The sequence below is a fragment of the Salvelinus namaycush genome, chromosome 38, assembly GCF_016432855.1.
Source record: "Salvelinus namaycush isolate Seneca chromosome 38, SaNama_1.0, whole genome shotgun sequence".
In the NCBI taxonomy this organism is placed as follows: Eukaryota; Metazoa; Chordata; class Actinopteri; order Salmoniformes; family Salmonidae; genus Salvelinus; species Salvelinus namaycush.
This window is the reverse complement of record NC_052344.1, coordinates 8,169,465-8,194,196: the sequence shown is the minus strand read 5'-3', so window position 1 is coordinate 8,194,196 and position 24,732 is coordinate 8,169,465. Positions and strand designations below refer to the sequence as shown.

At 44.9% G+C, this 24,732-nt stretch overlaps 1 protein-coding gene across 3 annotated transcripts in view; it reads right to left on the bottom strand.

The window, feature by feature from the left end:
• Positions 1-1,232: 1,232 nt before the first annotated feature.
• The window catches only part of LOC120032342 (ubiquitin-conjugating enzyme E2 H), a 31,279-nt gene continuing 7,779 nt past the window's right edge, over positions 1,233-24,732 (bottom strand). The window contains exons 2-7 of one of the 3 annotated variants that reach the window (XM_038978392.1): positions 11,124-11,200; positions 7,665-7,739; positions 7,422-7,461; positions 6,764-6,816; positions 4,518-4,646; positions 1,233-4,112 (exon numbers count right to left, since the gene is read on the bottom strand). In XM_038978392.1, the coding sequence (XP_038834320.1) occupies positions 3,988-4,112; positions 4,518-4,646; positions 6,764-6,816; positions 7,422-7,461; positions 7,665-7,739; positions 11,124-11,200 (499 nt within the window). In that variant the 3' untranslated portion in view covers positions 1,233-3,987. The remainder of the gene's footprint in view (positions 4,113-4,517; positions 4,647-6,763; positions 6,817-7,421; positions 7,462-7,664; positions 7,740-11,123; positions 11,201-24,732) is intronic. The other 2 variants (XM_038978393.1, XM_038978394.1) reach the window with 2 other exon arrangements.

Here is a 24,732-nt window from a genome sequence, read left to right as displayed (position 1 = left end):
GAGGGGGAAAAACGACTACTATACACAAAAACATCTACTCTGGGAACAGAGTGTTATAAATATTGAGCTAGATGAGGAAAATCCCCAAACTGAAACACACACAGTTTATACACAGTTAATGTTTTATTTAAAAAAAGAACTTACAGTTTATTTATACACAACTATTTATGAGGTTATAATCCTGTAGATAGAGAGCAGTGGAGGCTGCCGGGAGGAGATATAGGAGGATGGGCCCATTGTAATGGCTGGAATGTTGTAAATGGAACGGAGTTGTGGTTTCCATATGTTTGATACTGTTCCATTGATTCCATTCCAGCCATTACAATGAGCCCATCCTCCTTAAGCTCCTCCCAGCAGCCTCCTCTGATAGAGAGCGTCTGTCTTGTGACAAGCATGCCCACTTCACAATGCAGAGTAAACGGAGAGGAGAAAATGTAGAAGAGAGAGGGGATGAGGGAGGAAGAGGACTGAAATTCACGTAAGACCAAGGACAGATTTTAAAAAATGAAAACACCCTTGACTTTCAAGTAGTAGACAGGTACCAAATACAGTTCCTATAATGTTTTTTTGTTAAGCATTTTTCCATGCCGTGTGCCCAATGTCCCCTGTAGTGAAAGCAGTAGGACTGTCTGGGTGTGGTGCGTTCCACTCTGGAGAAGCACAAAGACAGAACGCGAGGTGCACATGATGAATCGAGCCCCTCCACACCAGATGCATGCAAGACAAGTGCATGGGAGAGGTACAGTACAGTCAACACAGGGGTCAGGGGTGACGCCACGAAACAGGACTAGGTGGGGGGCGCCGATGGTGCAGATGGAAGCCAGGCCTCTACTTTCCCCTCTAATGTAATAGTCTGGACAGAAGCCACCAGCTGAGTCCCTCAGTACTGACTTCACTATGCACAAAGTGTGGTTGTGTGTGTGTGTGTGTGAGAGATTGGGGGTGTGTGTGTGGGGTACCACTATCTCTTAGTAACACTAACCTTACTACAGTAATTGGTTTGGCCCCCTCCCACCTCGATATTACTTGGAACAGGTTGACTTGGGTCAGTGTTGATAGTGTGTTGGGGGAAATTAGATCTCACATTGGGTCAGTGTTGATAGTGTGTTGGGGGAAATTAGATCTCACATTGGTACACCTATGGTCTAATGTATTTAAGAGAGCGAGGGGCTAAACATCTAATCAAGTAGTAAAACTTTCACAATCTTTTCAAAAATAATTTCGAATCAAAGTTGCAATAGAAGCACACATGTTTATTGGAGATTTTTGGATTGTAGGAGTCATTGAGTCTTCGACTTGGGAATTAAAAACAAACAGAAAAACAAAGGTTATAAATAGTCCTCTCATCATTGAATTAGTTTGGGGGGAATAAAAAGGAGTGAAGGAAAACAAAATATTTACCATGGCAACAGACCACAGCTGAGTACATGTCGTCTTTGGATCGCCCCGTTTGTGGGAACATCGACACTTCTGCTTGAAAACCAAAACCATAGTTATAACAAGGACAACACAAGAGCACTCTCTTTAAAAATACCGAAATATCACATTTGCTCCTCTATGCAAGTGTCCAAAACACAAAATGGCCTCCATTGCCTTTCTCCACTTATTCTGATGGGATTTATTTTTCTTTCTTTTTCACTTTAGTACAATACTGCATAAATGTGAAAAAAATAAGAAAAAAAAACATTAAATCCAAACTGAATACTTAAAAAAGAAAGAAAATTCAAGTTCTAATTCTCTTCAGCATGACACAATTTGGCTGAAGCCTAAGTACATACACCTTTGTTTTAACAGCGGTGCCCGTAAATGATTTGATTAAAAACGAGAAAGAAAAGCGAAGGTTTCAATATAGAGTGAATAAATATAGGCAGCTCACGAAACGGCAGAAGCCAATTGCAAGGTACTCTGCTGCGTATCCTTGTGACATCATTCTGTTTTTGCAGGCTCCATTTGGCCTGTGAGGAAACATGGGAACCCCAAACCCACTTTCCTGTCTTATACCAGGCAATGGATTGGAACCCAATCCATATTTGACCATCTTAATCCAGGAGCCTTGAACAGTCAAACTTTTAGGGAACACTGAAATTAAAAACAAAGAAAACCGTGGTCTCCCATCCAAGCTCTATCCCAATGTGGCCTTGATCACACTGCGCAGTGTCTGATACTTTCATCGGGCCCAATGCTTTTGTTTTGCACAGACTATCATACATTCAGTCTAGTTTCTCCACCAGTCAATTCATTGCCATTGTCTGAAATCACTCTCACGTTGATCTGTACATCTCTGAAGGGGACCAGCAGGTATAGATCCATGGAATATCTGATGTAAACCCTACAATGGACATTACCTTCAAACTTAAAATCAGCTATTGTTGTTTTACTTATCAGACAATTGCCTGAAACAAGCTAACTCTGTAATATACCCATATATGTCTTTAGTTGAAGACACCGCCCAGTAAACTAACTATCGCTACATCAAGTCAAAAACACATATCATAGTTTAGCGCGAGCAATAGGCTAAGTTGGTCATTTCAACAATGTTAGCAAAAAAAAGACCTGCAGATATCCCCCCTGCATTTCCCCCCATCTAAGAGTGAAGGGTAACCCAGGTAAATCACTGAGCCTTGTACACAACGCAACTCAATACTTCAGACCGTAGCCACACAAGCAGTACTACTTTAGTTGAGCCCTACACTAGCCTAGCGCAATACAGACCAACACAACGTCACTTCTGGATCATGCCCAAACTGTACAGAATGATGTCCCCCCCCCCCAAAAAAAATCCTGTCTTTGCCACCAAAATAAACAAATCAACAAGGTCCAAATCATCTAGGAGGGAGGAGTTTGTAGGAAATAAAACCTTGTGCTTTTCTTTTTTGTTACAAAAATGCTTCTTGCGATTTTTTCTACGCTCCTTTAACTTTTTTACAAAAACAGAGCAGAGGAGAATTTGTTGGGCGTCTGTGCTGTGGCCGGTGAGGTAAGGTCGGCCACTTCTACCTCACTTTCCAACACATCAGCGTTCAATCCCTCATTCTGGGCATTATTCACCCCTAAAACTTCAGTGGATACATAATACCTATGGCGTTCCAGGAAGTGATGTACTTTTCTAAAGGGGTACAGGTAGTCTGACAGCCACACCAGCTCGGACAGGCTCAGAGAGATGTAAGCGCTTTGATTGACGCGCTGGCTGGGTTCATAAGGCTCTAATGAGAAAGGTGAAGTATCACTGTACAAGCTAGGTGCTGCACACACACACCATAGGCAGCTCCTAACCCCAGCCAAATGAAAAGCACAAATGACAAATGAACACTAGGAAAACAACATTGGTGAAAGAAAATAGATATTGAAGCTGCAATTCCCCTCTTTCATGTTACTTTAAAATACCCAATCACCTGTCTAGCAGGACAAGTCGACAGCCAACGCCGGCAGGGTGATGTATCCAATTCAAATCCAACTTTACCATTCAAACAAAAATCAGATCCAGACAGGTACGAATTCGGCTGAAGACCTGGACCATAATTGCCATGACCATGAATATGACCTAACTCTCTAGTTCCTCTTCTTCAACACATTCATGAGATAAAGAGAAGGGAAATCCCCCGGTGCCCACCTCCCACTCAGCCCAGCCCATAGAGCTAGTCTCCATTTTGTCCGGTCGATGGTGCAGTGAGGGTAAGGCCGAAGGTCATCGGGTCAAAGGGGACATTCCAACTACCGGTGGAATGTGGGGACTGCTACCGCTAAGTCCAACGCACCTTTACAGGGATTGAAGGAGGAGAAAGCGACTGGGACATGGCAAAAACACAAAGCGGGTGGTGTGTGATATACGCCGAGGCTTGATATCCACAAAAATCCTTGTTTTAGCAATAATAATAATTATAATTATAATAATAATAAAAAAATCAATTTATATGAATATGATGTCTGCTTTCTCATGGTTAGGAAATCATACAGTCTGTGGTTTTAAAGGGGAGTTGTCTCCCATCACTACAACTCCATATCCTGGGCTTCGTCTTCAGAGAAATCCGACATGGAGCTTTCCGATGAGGAATCGCCCTGGCCCTCCTCCTGCTCCTTGAGAGCCTCCTCTGTTGCATATTTCTGGATGTACTCTGTGGAGAGCAAGGCAGCAGGGTCAGTAAGACTCAACCTCGTTGGCTAAGAGCTCCGAGCCAGGGAGCAGACAGGCGCTTTAAAACAGGGAACGAAGCAACAGCCAGGAGTGACAGACAAGACACACTTTGCTATATCAAATCTGAACAAAGGGTAGACTATGGCTTAAGGCAGGGGTATCTACTTCACATGATCAAATAGTAAAAAAAAAAAAAATGCACAAACAAAAAAAATGGAGCTGCTGTATGTCAAAGTATATTATTGACCAACAGTATTAATTTCATTAGTGAGCCTCCTGATTCTACATGGACCCATTGCGCAACGTTTGAAATGAACATCTGCACTTCTGAATTCCCTTGAGACAGACAACACTGAGAAAGCAAGGCGTAGGGAGAGAAGCGTACCTTTGATTTTCTGTTTGTACTCCTCTGGTCGGTGGAGGTACATGGCGGCCGCGTCTCCGTTCAGCGGGTCGATGGGGTTGGGGTATGCCAGCAGCTGAGGCAGGAACGACTCAAAGATATTGGTGAGATCTGTGGAAGTGGACGAGAGAGGCAGAGAGAGACAGAGAACAGAATGTTATCGATAAAACAGGGCACAATGAACATACATATGACTTTGATAAAATATTGACTCTTACAATTAAAGCATTCTTTTTAAAAAAAACATCCTTTCTGACATAACTGGATAGGTGATAGTTATGTAATAGAACCCTTGCTTACACCTATCCAATCATTTTAGGATTGGGCCTCTATGTAAGAATAAAATAAAAATCCTCCCGGAGGAAGGACCTTCCACTAGACATACGGTTGCAGGCCTTGCTTTGTCTCTGCAAGAAAATTAGCACTCAACGGAAAATGGGCAATGCTGCAGATGTCTACTGGGTGCAATGATTTATATATACACACTAGATGACCCCTAGGGGGTGCTGTTTTGAAGCCACCACACCTCCATCTTGGAACTCCACCACCATTGGAAGTTATAGAAATGCATGTATTAACGTCTACATTTGTTTTTACCACGTTTACTCTATTACAGACTTTTAATTATATTATGTGAGCTAAACATAATAAAAAATATATTTTTTCCCTTAAAGTAAATATATTATTTAGATTATTAATATTAATTGTCAACACGACAACAACAAAATACTTAAATACATGTCATCTTGTCCTTGAAACATTTAATTGAAATACTGTAGAATTCCACATTCTTATGGAGGACTGCTCCTACTGGGGAGTGCCAGTATGGCCGACCGGTGGCTTCAAAACCTCTCAATGGTCAATACACAGCATCAGCAATCCAGGGTTTATATACATTGACTGGGTGTCACTATTGGTCAAGTACAAATATGACGAGAAAATACATTACCGGGTAAAACTGTAGACTGACTGTAACCCAGTGTTTTAGACATCAAATCAAGTGTTTGTTCCCTACCCACAATCAGGACCCAGGCCTAGAGTAGACAATGCTTCACTGATTGGCTTGTTTTTGTCCCAAGCCCTCCACTACAGTTCTGGAAATCTAATTTGTTAGAGCTCTCAAAGTCCATTACACTGCTGGAAGTCCACACAAAGCCCACAATAGCCAAATCAAACATATCAGCTAATCAACTTGAGTGACTCATCTCGAACAACAAAGCCGCAGTCCAAAACACACAGAACGAACCCTGCGTGGAATGAACCAGGAGGCTTCAGAACTTCAATAATCTTCTGATAAGAAATCCATTCCATATTGATTAGTCTCTAAAAACCTTCAGTTTCTATAACTGCAGAGGTCAGCAATGTTTGGTGTCCCGTATGGGTTAATGTGAAAACTCAGTGAAAGTAAATAGTGAAGGCTAATGAAACATCTGTTGTGGACTTGTTATTGACTTGTTATTGACTTGTTATTGTTTACTCTATGTGTAACTGTGTTGTTGTCTGTTCACACTGCTATGCTTTATCTTGGACAGGTCGCAGTTGTAAATGAGAACTTGTTCTCAACTAGCCTACCTGGTTAAATAAAGGTGAAATAAAAAAATTAAATGAAAATTAAAAAAAAGGTCATTTACACCAGTGTGCTGCTGTCTTAACCTTGTCGAGCAGGTGGGGGGGGGGGTCAACTTCATTCCATGGAGGGCCCAGTGTCTGCTGGTTTTGGTTTCTCTTTTCAGTTAAGACCTAGACAACCAGGTGAGGGGAGTTCCTCACTAATTAGTGACCTTAATTCATCAATCAAGTACAAAGATGGAGTAAAAAAAACCTGCAGACCGAGAGACTGGTCATTATTACTGAGGAATTAATTGCGATATGAAGGGGGGGAGACAAACAGACAACCAGTGCGGTTTTGTTCTCTCAGCTGAAGAGTTGTTCATTATTAGTGTCAGGAGAAGCAGCTAGGCTGTCTGTTTTCTGACTTTGCTGGCTCAGGGTATTACCTTGTTAGCCTTCTAGCACCAGTAAGAGGATTACAGGAGAACTGACCACGCTGCGCTCCTACATGAAGCCACAAGCACGACTTTTTACACTTGTTTCTCATGTTTTTGTTTTCTTTTACACTGGACAGGGGAGCTGTGGCTCATGTGCCCGTGTCTCACATACGCATAGACAAAAACACAAATTCACACACACACCTCCAAAACATCCAAGCTCTGAGCCACCCCACTCACCGTAAAGGGCTGTCCACGTCTGGTTGATGACATCTAAACACACTGTTCCTGACCTGGAGATGAGAGAAGAGAGGGGGTTAAGGAAGAGGCTCTCTTAGACACTTCCTCTCTACACAACACGAGGAGCACCCCAAAGTGAGGTTGGTGGCAGAGGGGAATAAATTCCTTAAAAATAACCCACTGAAATGCTCGAGGCAGTGTTTTCATCATGAGTGTTTTGATGTTTTGTATTCACGTCAGATTATTATGGTCAGTTAACGTAGAGGATCAGACTGTTGTTCTGTGCTTTAGATCCTCCAATGACCCCTCTCACCATTTGATCTGGGAGACAAGCCAAACCAACCATTGATGTCCTTGAATGGAAATTCAATGGAATTAGATTACGCTACAAGACCTTAGAGATGGGTATGCAGGTGGGGTCATCACTAGATGCTTGCGCAAGCTCATTAGCTACTCGTTCTTATTTACGGGTTAGGGTCAAAAGGTCAGGGCCAGGGTTAAGGTCAGGGCTGGTGGTTTAAGATAGATGTGGTTAGAAAAGCTCCCTGCTGCCATTGCCTCCAGCAACACAAGACAAGGTTAAGGTGATGAGTCTCATGAGAGGGCACCCTCTACTATTTCAGTGTTCCTTTCAAATCAGAAGTCGTGATCAACTTACGCTTCATCGATGTTGGGATGGAAGATTTTATTCATGAATCCTGCAAACGAAAGAGAAAAACAATACGCAAGTCAACTAGAGATGTTACGGGTTACTTCTAGTAAGAGGGAGCCGTACTACAATGGCTGAACCTGTAAAACTGCACCTATCCCGTGTTTGTGACAATAACAATACATATCTATATATTTTTTGTGTGTGTCAACTGAGAAATGAACCCCCACCGGCTGTATGCCGTCCCCCTACCTATTGATGGGGATTTGAAAGGGTATTTGTCCGGTAGATCTACGCGCACCTTCCATACGCCCCCCTCGTACGCTGCTGGATGGGAGGAGACAGAGAGAGAAGGGAGATAACAGACATGCTACAAGAAAAGATCACATATGCACATCCACTGTCTTTGAGCAGCCGCTGGACATCAAAACGGTAAATGGTAGAATTAGAGACTCTGCAGGTCGCAATCTAGACCTATGAGAGTCTGCAGGTCACAATCTAGACCTATGAGAGTCTGCAGGTCACAATCTAGACCTATGAGAGTCTGCAGGTCACAATCTAGACCTATGAGAGTCTGCAGGTCACAACAATCTAGACCTATGAGACTCTGCAGGTCGCAATCTAGACCTATGAGCCTCTGCAGGTCGCAATCTAGACCTATGAGCCTCTGCAGGTCGCAATCTAGACCTATGAGAGTCTGCAGGTCACAATCTAGACCTATGAGAGTCTGCAGGTCACAATCTAGACCTATGAGAGTCTGCAGGTCACAATCTAGACCTATGAGAGTCTGCAGGTCACAACAATCTAGACCTATGAGAGTCTGCAGGTCACAACAATCTAGACCTATGAGACTCTGCAGGTCGCAATCTAGACCTATGAGCCTCTGCAGGTCGCAATCTAGACCTATGAGCCTCTGCAGGTCGCAATCTAGACCTATGAGCCTCTGCAGGTCGCAATCTAGACCTATGAGACTCTGCAGGTCGCAATCTAGACCTATGAGACTCTGCAGGTCGCAATCTAGACCTATGAGACTCTGCAGGTCGCAATCTAGACCTATGAGACTCTGCAGGTCGCAATCTAGACCTATGAGCCTCTGCAGGTCGCAATCTAGACCTATGAGCCTCTGCAGGTCGCAATCTAGACCTATGAGCCTCTGCAGGTCGCAATCTAGACCTATGAGCGTCTGCAGGTCACAATCTAGACCTATGAGAGTCTGCAGGTCACAATCTAGACCTATGAGAGTCTGCAGGTCACAATCTAGACCTATGAGACTCTGCAGGTCGCAATCTAGACCTATGAGCCTCTGCAGGTCGCAATCTAGACCTATGAGCCTCTGCAGGTCGCAATCTAGACCTATGAGCCTCTGCAGGTCGCAATCTAGACCTATGAGACTCTGCAGGTCGCAATCTAGACCTATGAGACTCTGCAGGTCGCAATCTAGACCTATGAGACTCTGCAGGTCGCAATCTAGACCTATGAGACTCTGCAGGTCGCAATCTAGACCTATGAGACTCTGCAGGTCGCAATCTAGACCTATGAGACTCTGCAGGTCGCAATCTAGACCTATGAGACTCTGCAGGTCGCAATCTAGACCTATGAGACTCTGCAGGTCGCAATCTAGACCTATGAGACTCTGCAGGTCGCAATCTAGACCTATGAGACTCTGCAGGTCACAATCTAGACCTATGAGACTCTGCAGGTCACAATCTAGACCTATGAGACTCTGCAGGTCACAATATAGACCTATGGAGACTCTGCAGGTCACAATATAGACCTATGAGACTCTGCAGGTCACAATCTAGACCTATGAGACTCTGCAGGTCACAATATAGACCTATGGAGACTCTGCAGGTCACAATCTAGACCTATGAGACTCTGCAGGTCACAATATAGACCTATGGAGACTCTGCAGGTCACAATATAGACCTATGAGACTCTGCAGGTCACAATATAGACCTATGAGACTCTGCAGGTCGCAATATAGACCTATGAGACTCTGCAGGTCGCAATATAGACCTATGAGACTCTGCAGGTCACAATATAGACCTATGAGACTCTGCAGGTCACAATATAGACCTATGAGACTCTGCAGGTCACAATCTAGACCTATGAGACTCTGCAGGTCGCAATCTAGACCTATGAGCCTCTGCAGGTCGCAATCTAGACCTATGAGAGACTGCAGGTCACAATATAGACCTATGAGAGACTGCAGGTCACAATCTAGACCTATGAGACTCTGCAGGTCACAATATAGACCTATGCTGCCATGTGGTTGATTGGTGACCAACATTGTCACCAAAAAAACACATTAGGAACATAATGTGCGGTGCCTTTTTTCCACGCATGTACATAGACATCATGTAGGATTCAGTCCTGGGTTCACAGTATCTGGTATTTAAAAATAAAAAAAACTATGAGTATTTTCAAATGCACAGCCCAAAACAAGTACTTGAGTATTTGAATGTTTTTTTTTTTTTTTAAACAAAAAAACAGTTGACAGCATTTTCAAATACATGGGAGTGTATTTGAGTATATCAACTACTTTCCAAGTGTATTTCCAAATACATTAAAATATTCAACAACTTGTCTTTTCAAATGTAAGATATGAATACTTTGAATGCATGTGAAAGTAATTGAGATCTGAAATAGTACTTCAACCCAGGTCTGGTAGGCTTATATACTACTGACATTGAGGGAGATACTTAATATGAGTACAGGGATTACAGCAGTTAACCATAGAAACCCTATGGACTTGACACTGCAAGGCTGTAGCCCTTCACAACGGTCAGAGGAACAGTCTACTCTATACCACTGACATCAACAATCTTCTCCACACCACTGACATCAACAGTCTTCTCCACACCACTGACATCAACAGGCAGCGTAGAGGTAAAATGAGCAGGCATTGATTTTCCTTTGATTCTACACAGTAATGTACTTTAGCCATAGGCAGTGAAGAGCTCTTTACTTCCAGATCAATCTCCATAATATAAAGACATCCCATGACTGGGTCCCAATGGAGAGGGCTTGTGTGGGTCCTGATCCACCAGAATACCTGGTACAGAACCAGAGGGTCGTGCCGAACTGGAACGGGACAGCACATGCATACACACACAGAAAACAGACACTAGTGTACACACTCCAAAGAGTAATTTCCCAGAATGCTGTTGTCTGCATCATAACCACACACAAACTTCCTCTCTTTATTGCTGTGCAATCAGGGGAGGGTTTGGTGCTACAGATGTGAAAAACATGGTGAGAAGTACCTCCACCTACACCTTCTGTACAGGCCACGTTCCAATCCATTTTACACCCTGCCCTGGAACTTCACTCAGCATTCAGAGCAGGAGACATTCCTGTGGTAGCTGACCTGAGGGCTTCAGTCCAACAGGACCTTCATAACTGACTCTCTGTTGTGGTTCTCTTATGAGTAAACTTCAGACATGATAGTGATTCATGACATATGAACAAATACTTGAAACCTGTGATAATTCATTTCAATTCATTTCAAAGTCAATGTTTGTCAGACGCTTTCAGACCTCAGTGGTTTAGTCCGGGATTAATTTTGTAATGAACTAGGAGATCACTTTAACAATGGAGAATGTCTTTAGTTATTTGATTAGGGGCGGGACTTCAAAATGGCATCTTGAACAGAAGGCAGTTAATAGGTAAATAGGACAGAAACATTTCCATAACATAAAAGACACTTACTTCCTTGTTGTCCATAAAACTTCACTACAAATTCATTGAGTCCGCTGAGGATCGTGACTTCGTGCTTGCTCTCGATGCTGTGTTGAAGGAGGTTAAGGATAATGGATATTGGACACACTGGATTTGAATTACAAAACAACCTGAAATGCTAGCGGAGGTGGCTGCAGCTAAATAAATAATACAAATCTCTCATTTCTCTTTGTTTTGGGTCACAGAAATGTTTGACCTCATTAATATGATAATGCACCTGCTGATGAGGAAACGCTTTCTCTGTGGAATGTCACCACAAGCTTCCTCACAATGGAGTGGAGGAGAGAACACTATAAACGGGTTGGTCGTTTAGCAACAAAACCGACAAGTGCGCAACTATGGACTAAAACTGACGGGTTGGCTTAGATTGTTGACAACATGTAAACTATTTTTATATTTGGGGAGGCAGGTAGCCTAGTGGTTGGAGCGTTGGGCCAGTAACCGAAAGGTTGCTGGATCGAATTCCTGAGCTGACAAGGTAAAAATCTGTCGTTCTGCCCCTGAACAAGGCAGTTAACCCACTGTTCCCCGGTCGTCATAGTAAATAAGTATTTGTTCTTAACTGACTTACCTAGTTAAATAAAGGTTAAATAAAATACAAATATTTAGTCTCCATTGTTTATTGAAAACAAATACATTTGCAAAATGAGCACTTGTCTCAAACACTTTGTTACAGTTGGTTTGCTAGCTAGCGAATCTTTGTCAAATTAGCATAGAGGTGACAGTCAAAACACCTCAATACAAGACATGGTATCAAGAACAAGATGGAACTAGCTGAAACGAGCCACCTACGATTCTCCACATGGCAGCTTGTCATTGTAGCTAGCTATTTGGCCATCCAAAACCATAACACAGCCTGCCCCCCCCCCATTTAAGCATGTGCATCGTTGTCAGCTAACTGGTCTATCCGACCTCTCTCCGTCTCTCCCGCTCAATGAGAAGAGAATAGCTTGTAAGAGGTAATGATAACCAATCAAAGGGAACAAAATCCACTGAGGCTTTCCTCGACTACCATCTGTTCTGTCAGTACATCTATGAAATCAACGTCAACAATTAGCTGGATTATTACGTTTCCTTCATATCCACACGTGCGCGACATGCCACCCACACACCAATGCTGATCCAGACGTGTTGCCCATCCACTCAAAAAGATAATAGCCCTCTTATTTCTGTTGTTATCTCTAGTGTCACCATTCTCCAGGAAAGAGAGCCCAACCACCAGGGCCATCAAATCAGACTACAGTTTTCAAAACACACACACACCCCCTCACTAGTCAACATGATACAGTACAGACAGGAAGACAGTAAGACCCAGAGACAGCTGCTTTAACCACGCCGCTACTGTTGTCAACCTGGCCTTTTACCGCGCCGCTACTGTTGTCAACCTGGCCTTTAACCGCGCCGCTACTGTTGTCAACCTGGCCTTTAACCACGCCGCTACTGTTGTCAACCTGGCCTTTAACCACGCCGCTACTGTTGTCAACCTGGCCTTTAACCACGCCGCTACTGTTGTCAACCTGGCCTTTAACCACGCCGCTACTGTTGTCAACCTGGCCTTTAACCACGCCGCTACTGTTGTCAACCTGGCCTTTAACCACGCCGCTACTGTTGTCAACCTGGCCTTTAACCACGCCGCTACTGTTGTCAACCTGGCCTTTAACCACGCCGCTACTGTTGTCAACCTGGCCTTTAACCACGCCGCTACTGTTGTCAACCTGGCCTTTAACCGCGCCGCTACTGTTGTCAACCTGGCCTTTAACCACGCCGCTACTGTTGTCAACCTGGCCTTTAACCACGCCGCTACTGTTGTCAACCTGGCCTTTAACCACGCCGCTACTGTTGTCAACCTGGCCTTTAACCACGCCGCTACTGTTGTCAACCTGGCCTTTAACCGCGCCGCTACTGTTGTCAACCTGGCCTTTAACCACGCCGCTACTGTTGTCAACCTGGCCTTTAACCACGCCGCTACTGTTGTCAACCTGGCCTTTAACCGCGCCGCTACTGTTGTCAACCTGGCCTTTAACCGCGCCGCTACTGTTGTCAACCTGGCCTTTAACCACGCCGCTACTGTTGTCAACCTGGCCTTTAACCGCGCCGCTACTGTTGTCAACCTGGCCTTTAACCACGCCGCTACTGTTGTCAACCTGGCCTTTAACCACGCCGCTACTGTTGTCAACCTGGCCTTTAACCACGCCGCTACTGTTGTCAACCTGGCCTTTAACCGCGCCGCTACTGTTGTCAACCTGGCCTTTAACCGCGCCGCTACTGTTGTCAACCTGGCCTTTAACCGCGCCGCTACTGTTGTCAACCTGGCCTTTAACCACGCCGCTACTGTTGTCAACCTGGCCTTTAACCGCGCCGCTACTGTTGTCAACCTGGCCTTTAACCGCGCCGCTACTGTTGTCAACCTGGCCTTTTACCACGCCGCTACTGTTGTCAACCTGTCCTTTTACCACACTGCTACTGTTCTCATCTGGGGGCTGGGAGCAGTTTACAGCACATACACACACACACATATATTTTTTTAACCTTTAACTAGGCAAGTCAGTTAAGAACAAATTCTAATTGACAATGACGGCCTAGGAACAGTTGGTTAAATGCCTTTGTCAGGGACAGAACGACAGATTTTTACCTCGTCAGCTCGGGGATTCGATCTAGCAAACTTTCGTTTACTGGCCCAACACTCTAACCACTAGGATTCCTGCTGCCCCATAAGTCAAGCTCTGCAGATCTACAACACGTTTCAATAGAGGGTGAGAATCAAATGCTTCCAACAACTGGTGTTCTGTTGCTTTGTGTGGTGTTGTCTTTTACCGGTTATGTAAAGGGATTATGAGATTTGGCAATCTCTAGCCTGGTCCATAATCTGTATCTTTAGCCAACAGTCCTGGTGCTATTGTTGTCCTGCCATACATGACATGTTGAACAATAGTCAGAGCTGGCGGCTGAATCAAGAGTGGCACATACAGATCTGGGACTAGGCTTGTGTTTTTCATGTGTTTGACTCCCTCATCTGGAGTGTGACATACCCATTTAAATTCTATTCCAAAGAGACGTTGGACAATCTGCCAGTCATCAGGTGGATCTCTCCTCTTCTGGCCATTTAATGCCCACGACTCCAGATACACCAAGTTAATTACAGTAATCACTGAGGATTTCATCCCAAATGGCACCCTATTCCATATATAGTGCACTACTTGGTCAAAAGTAGTGTACTATGTAGGGAATAGGGTGCCCCCTACCCCTTAGCACAACTGGTTAAGAAAAGGATATCCCCCATCTCCCGTTACCACTCAGTACAGTATGGGGTCATGTTATCCCCCATCTCCCGTTACCACTCAGTACAGTATGGGGTCATGTTATCCCCCATCTCCCATTACCACTCAGTACAGTATGGGGTCATGTTATCCCCCATCTCCCGTTACCACTCAGTACAGTACAGGGCCATGTTATCCCCCATCTCCCATTGCCACTCAGTACAGTATGGGGTCATGTTATCCCATCTCACATCATCCAGAGATTTTAGTCTACATCCCACTCTAGTACATTAGAGCTAGATTCATCACAGAGAGATTACCCACTGCTGGCTGAGGGGGGGGAGAATGCTAGAGAAGAAAGCGGGGGCGGGCTAGAGAAGAGCGGGGGGTCTAAAGAAGAGAGCGCGGGGGGTCTAGAGAAGAGAGAGCAAGGGGGCTAGAGAAGAGAGAGCGAGGGGGCTAGAGAAGAGAGAGCGAGGGGGCTAGAGAAGAGAGAGCGAGGGGGCTAGAGAAGAGAGAGCGAGGGGGCTAGAGAAGAGAGAGCGAGGGGGCTAGAGAAGAGAGAGCTAGAGAAGAGAGCAAGGGGGCTAGAGAAGAGAGCAAGGGGGCTAGAGAAGAGAGCAAGGGGGCTAGAGAAGAGAGCTAGAGAAGAGAGCGAGGGGGCTAGAGAAGAGAGCTAGAGAAGAGAGAGCAAGGGGGCTAGAGAAGAGAGCTAGAGAAGAGAGCTAGAAAAGAGAGCTAGAGAAGAGAGCTAGAAAAGAGAGCTAGAGAAGAGAGCTAGAGAAGAGAGCAAGGGGGCTAGAGAAGAGAGCAAGGGGGCTAGAGAAGAGAGAGCGGGGGCTAGAGAAGAGAGAGCGGGGGCTAGAGAAGAGAGAGCGGGGGCTAGAGAAGAGAGAGCGGGGGCTAGAGAAGAGAGAGCGGGGGCTAGAGAAGAGAGAGCGGGGGCTAGAGAAGAGAGCGGGGGCTAGAGAAGAGAAAAGCAGCAAAAGAGAAAGGAAGAGGGAGAAAAAAAAGAGTGTGATTCAAACAGAGAGCCATCATGTTCTGACACACAGCAGCAGCTGGCTGTGGATCCTGACAGAGTAGGCTGGGATCCCATTAGTGGAGTAGTGACCCACCCCCAAAGGGTTAAATCAAACTGAAGGTTATTTTAAGCTCTGCGGAACATGCAAGGGCAGATTGAGTGAGTCCCGACATGTCACAAGAAGTGTTGCTCTCAGAAAGGAAGTACTGTAGTGTGTTGGGTAGCAACCGATAGCCATTTTGGATCACACAATTTCAAAACAAGGCTTTGACAGAGTCTAATACAACACAGACATCAGTTGATTTGATGAAGTTAAAGGAAACCGCAGCCAGCCAGCAATACAGCTAACACGCTGACCACACCGCTTGCGTCACAAAATACATTTTCACATACCTGTTACTCAATCATTGCAGCCACACTGCTCATGCGCATCTGCGTAGCCAGGCGCTAAATTAGAACTTGGTTTCATTTGTGACGCTTGACTCGCTGCAAGTCCCGCCTCTCGTTGTTTTGTTTAGGAGCATATACCCACGTGCCATCTCATTGGTTATTAGGAGCATATACCCACGTTGGTGATTGAAAGAAAAAAAATATATATTTTATCCCTTTATCTCTCCAATGTTGTGGTATCCAATTGGTAGTTACAGTCTTGTCTCATCGCTGCAACTCCCGTACGGACGACTCGGGAGAGTTGAAGGTCGAGAGCCGTGCGTCCTCCGAAACACAACCAAGCCGCACTGCTTCATGACCCAATGCCCACTTAACCTGGAAGCCAGCCGCACCAGTGTGTAGGAGGAAACACCATACACCTGGCGACCGTGTCAGCATGCACTACACCCGTCCCGCCACAGGAGTTGCTAGTGCGCGATGGGACAAGGACATACCTGCCGGCCAAACCTTCCCCTAAACCGGACACTGTGACAATTGTGCGCCTCACCATGGGTCTCCCGGTCGCGGCCGGCTGCAACAGTGCCTGGACTCAAACCCAGAATTTCTAATGGCACAGCTAGCACTGTGATGCAGTGCTTTAGACCACTGCACCAGTGGAGAGGCCGGGTGATGGAAAGACGAACTGAAGTTCACACTCCAGTCGGTAGTGGTAATGCACATTAAAGGTGGTTGCCAACCGTCATATCAAGTCCAAAGACGCTTGAAGGACGAGAAATTACTAGAAACGGACTCTGTTGACCCTTTTAACTGTGACTTAATTATCGGAGTAGAGGACCTTGTGCATTTCAGTTAAAATAACAGCCCAATGTTTATATCCCAGGACAACAGCAAGCTAGCTAGCTAACTTCCCATAAATGTTTAGTGTTTTTCGACCTGTCCCCAAATGAATATCGTTGATTCAGAGTTTTGATATTTCAACCTGCGTGTCCTGATCGCGTCTGGTGTGGGGGGACAAAATCAACATGCGAGTGATGGTGCGTGTGCGGTCTGATCAGCATGTCAGCCTAGTACTTATCCCTTAACGAGGACACAATGTACACACTTATGAGTAGCCACTATTGACAAAACAAACCCTTCATGTGCTGTACCTGTCTATAGGAGTCTGTCTGAACACAATTCAAGACAAGGGATCAATATGGTTGTTTTATCAGAAAGCTCAGGCCTACTCTTTGTCTTTATCTCCATGTTAATCCAGCCTTCATGTCAGGGGAATCTACCAGTAGGGAATTACTAGTGTTTACTAGGAGACAAAAGTTCCCCTTGAGGATGGGAAAGGGATGTGCTGGAGGGTAGGGAGGAGGAGAAGGGGGTTAGGGTTATTAATGGGGTTGAGTCAGCAGTAGTGACCAGCAGACGCCTCACAGACTAACTGACACTGGGCATATTGAGCACGGCCACTAAACAGGTGATAGAGCTACATCTCCGACAGAGCAGAGTCGGCCTGCCAACACCAGCCCTGCCTGGCCCAATCACACGTGGCAGAGGACCTACTGTCTTTGTCTGGTCACACACACACGACATGAACACAAAACACACATGACAGCAAGACATGAACACAAAACACACACACAACAGCAAGACATGAACACAAAACACACACACAACAGCAAGACATGAACACAACAGCAAGACATGAACACAAAATACACACAACAGCAAGACATGAACACAACAGCAAGACATGAACACAAAATACACACGACAGCAAGACATGAACACAAAACACACACAACAGCAAGACATGAACACAAAACACACACGACAGCAAGACATGAACACAAAACACACACAACAGCAAGACATGAACACAAAACACACACGACAGCAAGACATGAACACAAAACACACACAACAGCAAGACATGAACACAAAACACACACGACAGCAAGACATGAACACAAAACACACAACAGCAAGACATGAACACAAAACACACGACAGCAAGACATGAACACAAACGAAACCTGCATGCACAAAAACTAAAAATACATTCACACAGCAAGAAACACACACTCTCTCTCTCTGCCTCCATACCCAGTGGCCTGTGAACGAACCCGTCCGCCGATGGATTCAAGGGTCTCACCGTCCGTCATGATTTTGTAACAGTTTTACAGTCAGATTCCACTGTTTTTTTTTATATTGAGACAGCCCAGGAAGCTGTGTAGCAGTTTATTCACTCATTCTTCCTGGCCAGAAAATAAAACCATGTCATTGTCAACTCCACACACACAGTGATGTGAGGGCAGCTCAGGTGTTAAGAGGGTGTTGGGCTACTAACCTGCCTAAACTCCAACTGTTACACTGACTGATGCAGCAGAAGACAGTTGGCTATACAGCCTGACAGCTAGTAAAACAGAGGGAGATGAGCAGGTTTACCTTGCCTCTCAAGCCCTACTGCAATTTACTAACAATTCCATACGAACTTCCACTAACTCCAGTTTGACATATGTCATGATGGTGACACAGGAGAAGCAGTCGCTAACTCACCCTATCCTTCCTTTCATCCCTCCTGTTTTCTCCCATCTCGTCACTAGGCACCCCTCCATCCCCCCACGTGGGATCTGTATAGATTTAGTCATAATCTGCGGAGGGCCATTAGGTCAATATCCCGTTACGCACACACATAATCTAATACCTCAGGAGCCCAATCAATCGGCTTCCCTGTGAGACAACAGACATGTTTTTTAATGTATTCTGTTTGGACACTCACCAACACTGGTTTGGTCTGGTCTAGACATCACGTCTTGCCTAAGGGCCTAGCCCCTCAGGCCATTCTGACCAATACTATCGTCGCTCTCTGACCCACCCGGAGTAAAAATATCCCCGGAGCAAAAAGACTGAAAACAAACACGATAATTTTCATAAATGGCTATGTGCTGTAACGTGGTGTAACCACTCAAACATTTTCCCTCTTTAGAAAGCAAAGTAATGGGGAAGTTATTCAGAGACCTGACACGACATTGGCTGAACACTGAGGTGAAGTGAAGTCAGCTCTCTTCAAGAGGAATGCAGACCAGACAAAAACATCTCCTGATCGAACTCCCACCAACATAAACAGACAAAAGAAAGATGGCTGTCCCATGCTGTGGAGTGTATCAGGCCCACTTCCAAATTCTTGCAGAGCCAAGATATTTATAAAAAATAAAATAAAAAAAAAAGAGAAAGAGACAGACAGAGAGACAGAGAGAGAGAGCGAGATCATCCTGGTGAATGCTGACCTAGCCTCACGGCAGATCTGGTGATCATAACAAATCCAAATGAGATCACAGCACACTGCAAGGCCGATGGCTACAGTGATGTCACTGTGTGTGAGTGAGAAGAGGATGATGATGAACCATAAAGGTGCTGAGAGAGCAGAGCAGAGGCTGGCAGGCAGCATACTCCTCCCTCCATTAATGCCAGGGCTCCAGTAGGGCTCTGGTGAAAGGTAGTGCACTATGTAGGGAATAGGGCTCCAGTAGGGCTCTGGTGAAAAATAGTGCACTATGTAGGGAATAGGGCTCCAGTAGAGCTCTGGTAAAAAGTAGTGCACTATGTAGGGAATAGGGTGCCATTTGGAACACTGTACCACTTTACACCGGCCTTGTGCGGCAGGACAAATATTTACCAACTACCCATGCCATGGTCAGCTCATTAATTACCCCCTGATTACCTGCCTACATGGATTACCTACATTATTTGTGCTTGATTGAGCTTGCCTGGCTTAAAGGACCAAGAGAATAGACCCAAAACAGCAAACCCTTCCCATCTTGCACTCCAGGCAGGATAGAGCAAATGACTATTTGAAAGGGTGAACTCAGATGCCCTTCTCAGATGTGCACCGGCACCTTTCACCAATGTTCACTGGTGAATAGTGCTTCTGAACACAGGCACGTACACACCCCCTCTCTCTCTGGGCCCCAATGTGCAATCAAAGGCCTTGCAGATGAAAGGCAGGAAACAAAGAAGTCCTTAAGGGTGAGGAGGAAGACGGAGAGAGAAAGAACTAGAGAAAGACGCAAGTTCAAAAAAGAAGAGCCAATATTAGGACACAGAGTGCTGAACTCCACAAAAATAAGCCAGCAACAATGCTGTCCTTTCTCACATGACAGGTCCACTCTCTGACATAGGGCATTATAGAGAGAGAGAAAGACAGAAAGAAAGTGTTGCCATGTGCCAATGCCAAGCAGGATTACTGTGAGTGACCTCACTACACTGAGTCTAGGAACACAAAACACAACACAGACTACCAGTATGGCATGGCAACAGTCCTCGACCGAGTCCACGGCAACACAAGGAAAAGTAGGGCCGTTCCGAGCGTGATTAAATCTGCTCGCCGCCAAACTAAAACTCCCCATAGTACACCGGCAGGAAACTCCAGTGACCTGCTCCTCTCTCCCCCCGCCCTGATCTATCACTTCATCCGCCCTTATTGCTCATTAACTCCTTATTGAATCACGGACATGACTGCAGCTGTTAGCTGGAGAGTTAGCCAAGCATTAGCCTGCACTGACAGAGCTGGGTTCACAGAGCTAGCAGCCTCTGGAGTATATAGGCCTTGTGCCTTCACAGGCTTCAAGGGTGGTAGCATAGCCAAACTTCTGAGGAGCCACCAAGTCAGCCATTTTACTTTCATCAACACTTAGAGACCCACTGGCTCCAGGTTATCTACAAGTCTCTGCTAGGTAAAGCCCCGCCTTATCTCAGCTCACTGTTCACCATAGCAGCACCCACCCGTAGCACGCGCTCCAGCAGGTATATCTCACTGTTCATCCCCAAAGCCAAGTCTTCCTTTGGCCACCTTTCCTTCCAGTTCTCTGCTGCCAATGACTGGAATGAACTGCAAAAATCACTGAAGCTGGAGACTCATATCTCCCTCACTAGCTTTAAGCACCAGCTGTCAGAGCAGCTCACAGATCACTGCACCTGTGCATAGCCCATCCAACTACCTCATCCCCATACTGTATTCATCTATCTATCTTGCTCCTTTGCATCCCATTATCTCTACTTGCACATTCATCTTCTGCACATCTACCATTCCAGTGTTTAATTGCTATATTGTAATTACTTCGCCACCATGGCCTATTTATTGCCTTACCTCCCTTATCTTACCTCATTTGCACACACTGTGTATATACTTTTTTGACTGTATTATTGACTGTATGTTTGTTTATTCCATGTGTAACTGTGTTGTTGTATGTGTCGAACTGCTTTGCTTTATCTTGGCCAGGTCGGAGTTACAAATGAGAACTTGTTCTCAACTAGCCTACCTGGTTAAATAATGGTGAAATATATATATTTTTTTTTTAAGACAGGCTGTCTTGAATGAATCGCAAAAAACGTGAAAGTTAAAGACCAGTTACTGAGACAGGCTATTAGGCTTTTGCTTTAAGAGCAGCAAAGCAATTAGCCTAAGCAATGTCAATGTAACAAACTTGGAAATCAGGTTGTGAAAAGGCCATATCATTGAAGTGCTAGGTGTTGTCGTCCTCCCTCCTCCACTCCCTGGTCTGCAGTGATAAGTGAATGCAGGTGGGGTGCCACGGTAGGAGGGAGTGGGACTGCTGCAGCCTTCCACCAGCTGTTCCCACTTCCCTTTCCTGACCTCGCCTCAGGGAAGGGTTTTGTGTCGACTTTTACTCACTGTCCCAACACTCCTCCAACAACTGCTCTGGGGCTTCTCAACTGGAGCCCTGTTGTGCAGGACAACTCCAGTCTCTTAGACTAGAGCTGCATCCCATGGGGCTCGTGTTAAAAGTAGTGCACTATGTAGGGAATAGAGTGAGATTTGGGACGCAGCCTAGGGCTTCCCACCACCCATTCAGTAACCCCAAGCCTAAATTGTAACTTGGATGATCATATAGCTTTTGGCCTAGAATAAACCAAGTTGCCACTTAGTTGTTCTCCATTTCCTCCCAATTCAGTATTGAAAAGGAGCAGCAAAATCTAATCCAAAAGGAAACCGTCTAAAACCAACACCGGAGTCAAATAAACGGGAAAGACTGAGGAGAAACATGTCTATTCATCTGAAGGACAGGGTATGACGGCATTTCTCCACAGATACTATTTTCTACAGTACAGGGGGTTTTACATGACCAGATGGTCAGGCACACTTAGATTTTTCTTGTACAAATCCCAAATATACACTACTGTTCAAAAGTTTGGGGTCACTTAGAAATGTCCTTGTTTTTGAAAAGCAAATGTTTTGTCCATTAAAATAACATCAAATTGATCAGAAATACAGTGTAGACAATGTTAATGGTGTAAATGACTATTGTAGCTGGAAACGGCTGACTTTTTATGGAATATCTACACAGGCGTACAGAGGACCATTATCAGCAACCATCACTCCTGTGTTCCAATGGCACGTTGTGTTAGCTAATCCAAGTTTATCATTTTAAAAGGCTAATTGATCATCAGAAAACCCTTCTGCAATTATGTTAGCATAGCTGAAAACTGTTGTTCTGATTAAAGAAGCAATAATACTGGCCATCTTTAGACTAGTTGAGTATCTGGAGCATCAGTATAAATGTAAAAATGTAAAATGTAAATCAGCATTTGTGGGCTCGATTACAGGCTCAAAATGGCCAGCAACAATGAACTTTCTTCTGAAACTCGTCAGTCTATTCTTGTTCTGGGAAATTAAGGCTATTCCATGCGAGAAATTGCCAAGACACTGAAGATCTGGTACAACGCTGTGTACTACTCCCTTCACAGAGCAGCGCAAACTGGCTCTAACCAGAATAGAAAGGAGTGGGTGGCCCCGGTGCACAACTGAGAAAGAGGACAAGTACATTTAGTGTCTAGTTTGAGAAAAAGACACCTCACAAGTCCTCAACTGGCAGCTTCATTAAATAGTACCCGCAAAACACCAGTCTCAACGTCAACAGTGAAGAGGCGACTCCGGGATGCGCTGTTCTGTGAAGGGAGTAGTACACAGCGTTGTACGAGATCTTCCGTTTTTACATTAACAATGTCTACACTGTATTTCTGATCAATTTGATGTTATTTTAAATGGACAAAAAAAGTGCTTCTCTTTCAAAAACAAGGACATTTCTAAGTGACCCAACTTTTGAATGGTAGTGTATACGTTTCCATCCAAGACTGGCAGTGAACTTCCTTCCTTAGCTTTGATGTGAACTGAATATGGCGACCTACAGTAACGTATAGGCCCATTTAGCTTTCTCTAGCAACAGTGACCTATAGAAGTCAACAAGTTAAGCTCAACAACATTTAAGGGACTGATTTCCCTACTTCCACTGGTTCTTGCATCTCAAAAGAAGTGGATATCACAGAGCTCATCTTCAAAGCACTGAGACAGAGAAACATAATATGGTCTATTTAATTCTGTACCCTGAGACTAACTGTACAATACACAGCAATCTTACTAACTTTGTCATCTAGCTTCAGGCATTCCAATTCTATTTAAATCTCATCTATAACCAACTGCATTTCCCCACTGAGGCATGGGGAGTGAAGTGGAGTACAAGCAGTAGAATGCTGCCATGCTACGTGCTGAAAATGTACTGGTCACCGACTCTACTATGGTACGTGCTGGAGATGTACTGGTCACCGACTCTACTATGGTACGTGCTGGAGATGTACTGGTCACAGACTCTACTATGGTACGTGCTGGAGATGTACTGGTCACAGACTCTACTATGGTACGTGCTGGAGATGTACTGGTCACAGACTCTACTATGGTACGTGCTGGAGATGTACTGGTCACAGACTCTACTATGGTACGTGCTGGAGATGTACTGGTCACAGACTCTACTATGGTACGTGCTGGAGATGTACTGGTCACAGACTCTACTATGGTACGTGCTGGAGATGTACTGGTCACAGACTCTACTATGGTACGTGCTGGAGATGTACTGGTCACAGACTCTACTATGGTACGTGCTGGAGATGTACTGGTCACAGACTACTATGCTACATGGTCACAGACTCTACTATGGTACGTGCTGGAGATGTACTGGTCACAGACTCTACTATGCTACATGGTCACAGACTGTACTTTGGATGGGTCACACGTCTGGATATGGTTAAAAAACAACATGGAGTAATTAAGGAGAAGTGGATCCCCCTACTTTTGCTCCAGAGGCCCAAATGGCAACATGTTATCAGCAATATACATATATTTGTAATCAAATATCTCATGGTTCTCTCTTGAACCTCTGCAGCAGACATAGCCTACTATGGTAAGCAATGTGTTTGGAACATCAAATCACTAAATTGCAGTATTGAATCGTGATATAGAATCGTGATACATCAGATTTTATTGGATGAAATTATATAGCGTATATGATTTGAGACTGCTAGACCAATTGATCCAACCTTTCCCAGGCGCTCTCTGGCAGCCAGGCCTAGAGAGACACACCCAGCCTGGTGATAGAGGCCTTGATAGTACCTCCCTGTCCCTGGTGGTACCATCTACCCCTTGGGGTGGGGTTGCCTGTGACAGAGCTACATTACAAAACCACTAAAGGCTAAACCTGTGTGACCCAGAAACAACACTGACTAACAGAACAGTCCTGGGGCACGCACAGCATTGTGGAACATTCAAATAGAAATATGTTACGTAGAACAAACATGCCACTTCGACATGTAGAATAAGGAATCATGTCAGCTCATGTCATTTCTATCTGCAACAATCTACTAGTCTTCTTTCTTTGGATTACCTGCCATTTAGGGACCTACCTTCTGCAACAACGCAACATGTTTACCACAGCACAGGATCATGTCTGGGAACAGAGAGAGCTAGCTAGATCAGTGAGCTACACTACAGGCACTTTCCAGGGCCTAGCTCTCTCTCTTTGTCTCCTCTCTGGTGTGAAATCCCCCCCACTGCAGTAATAATGACTCC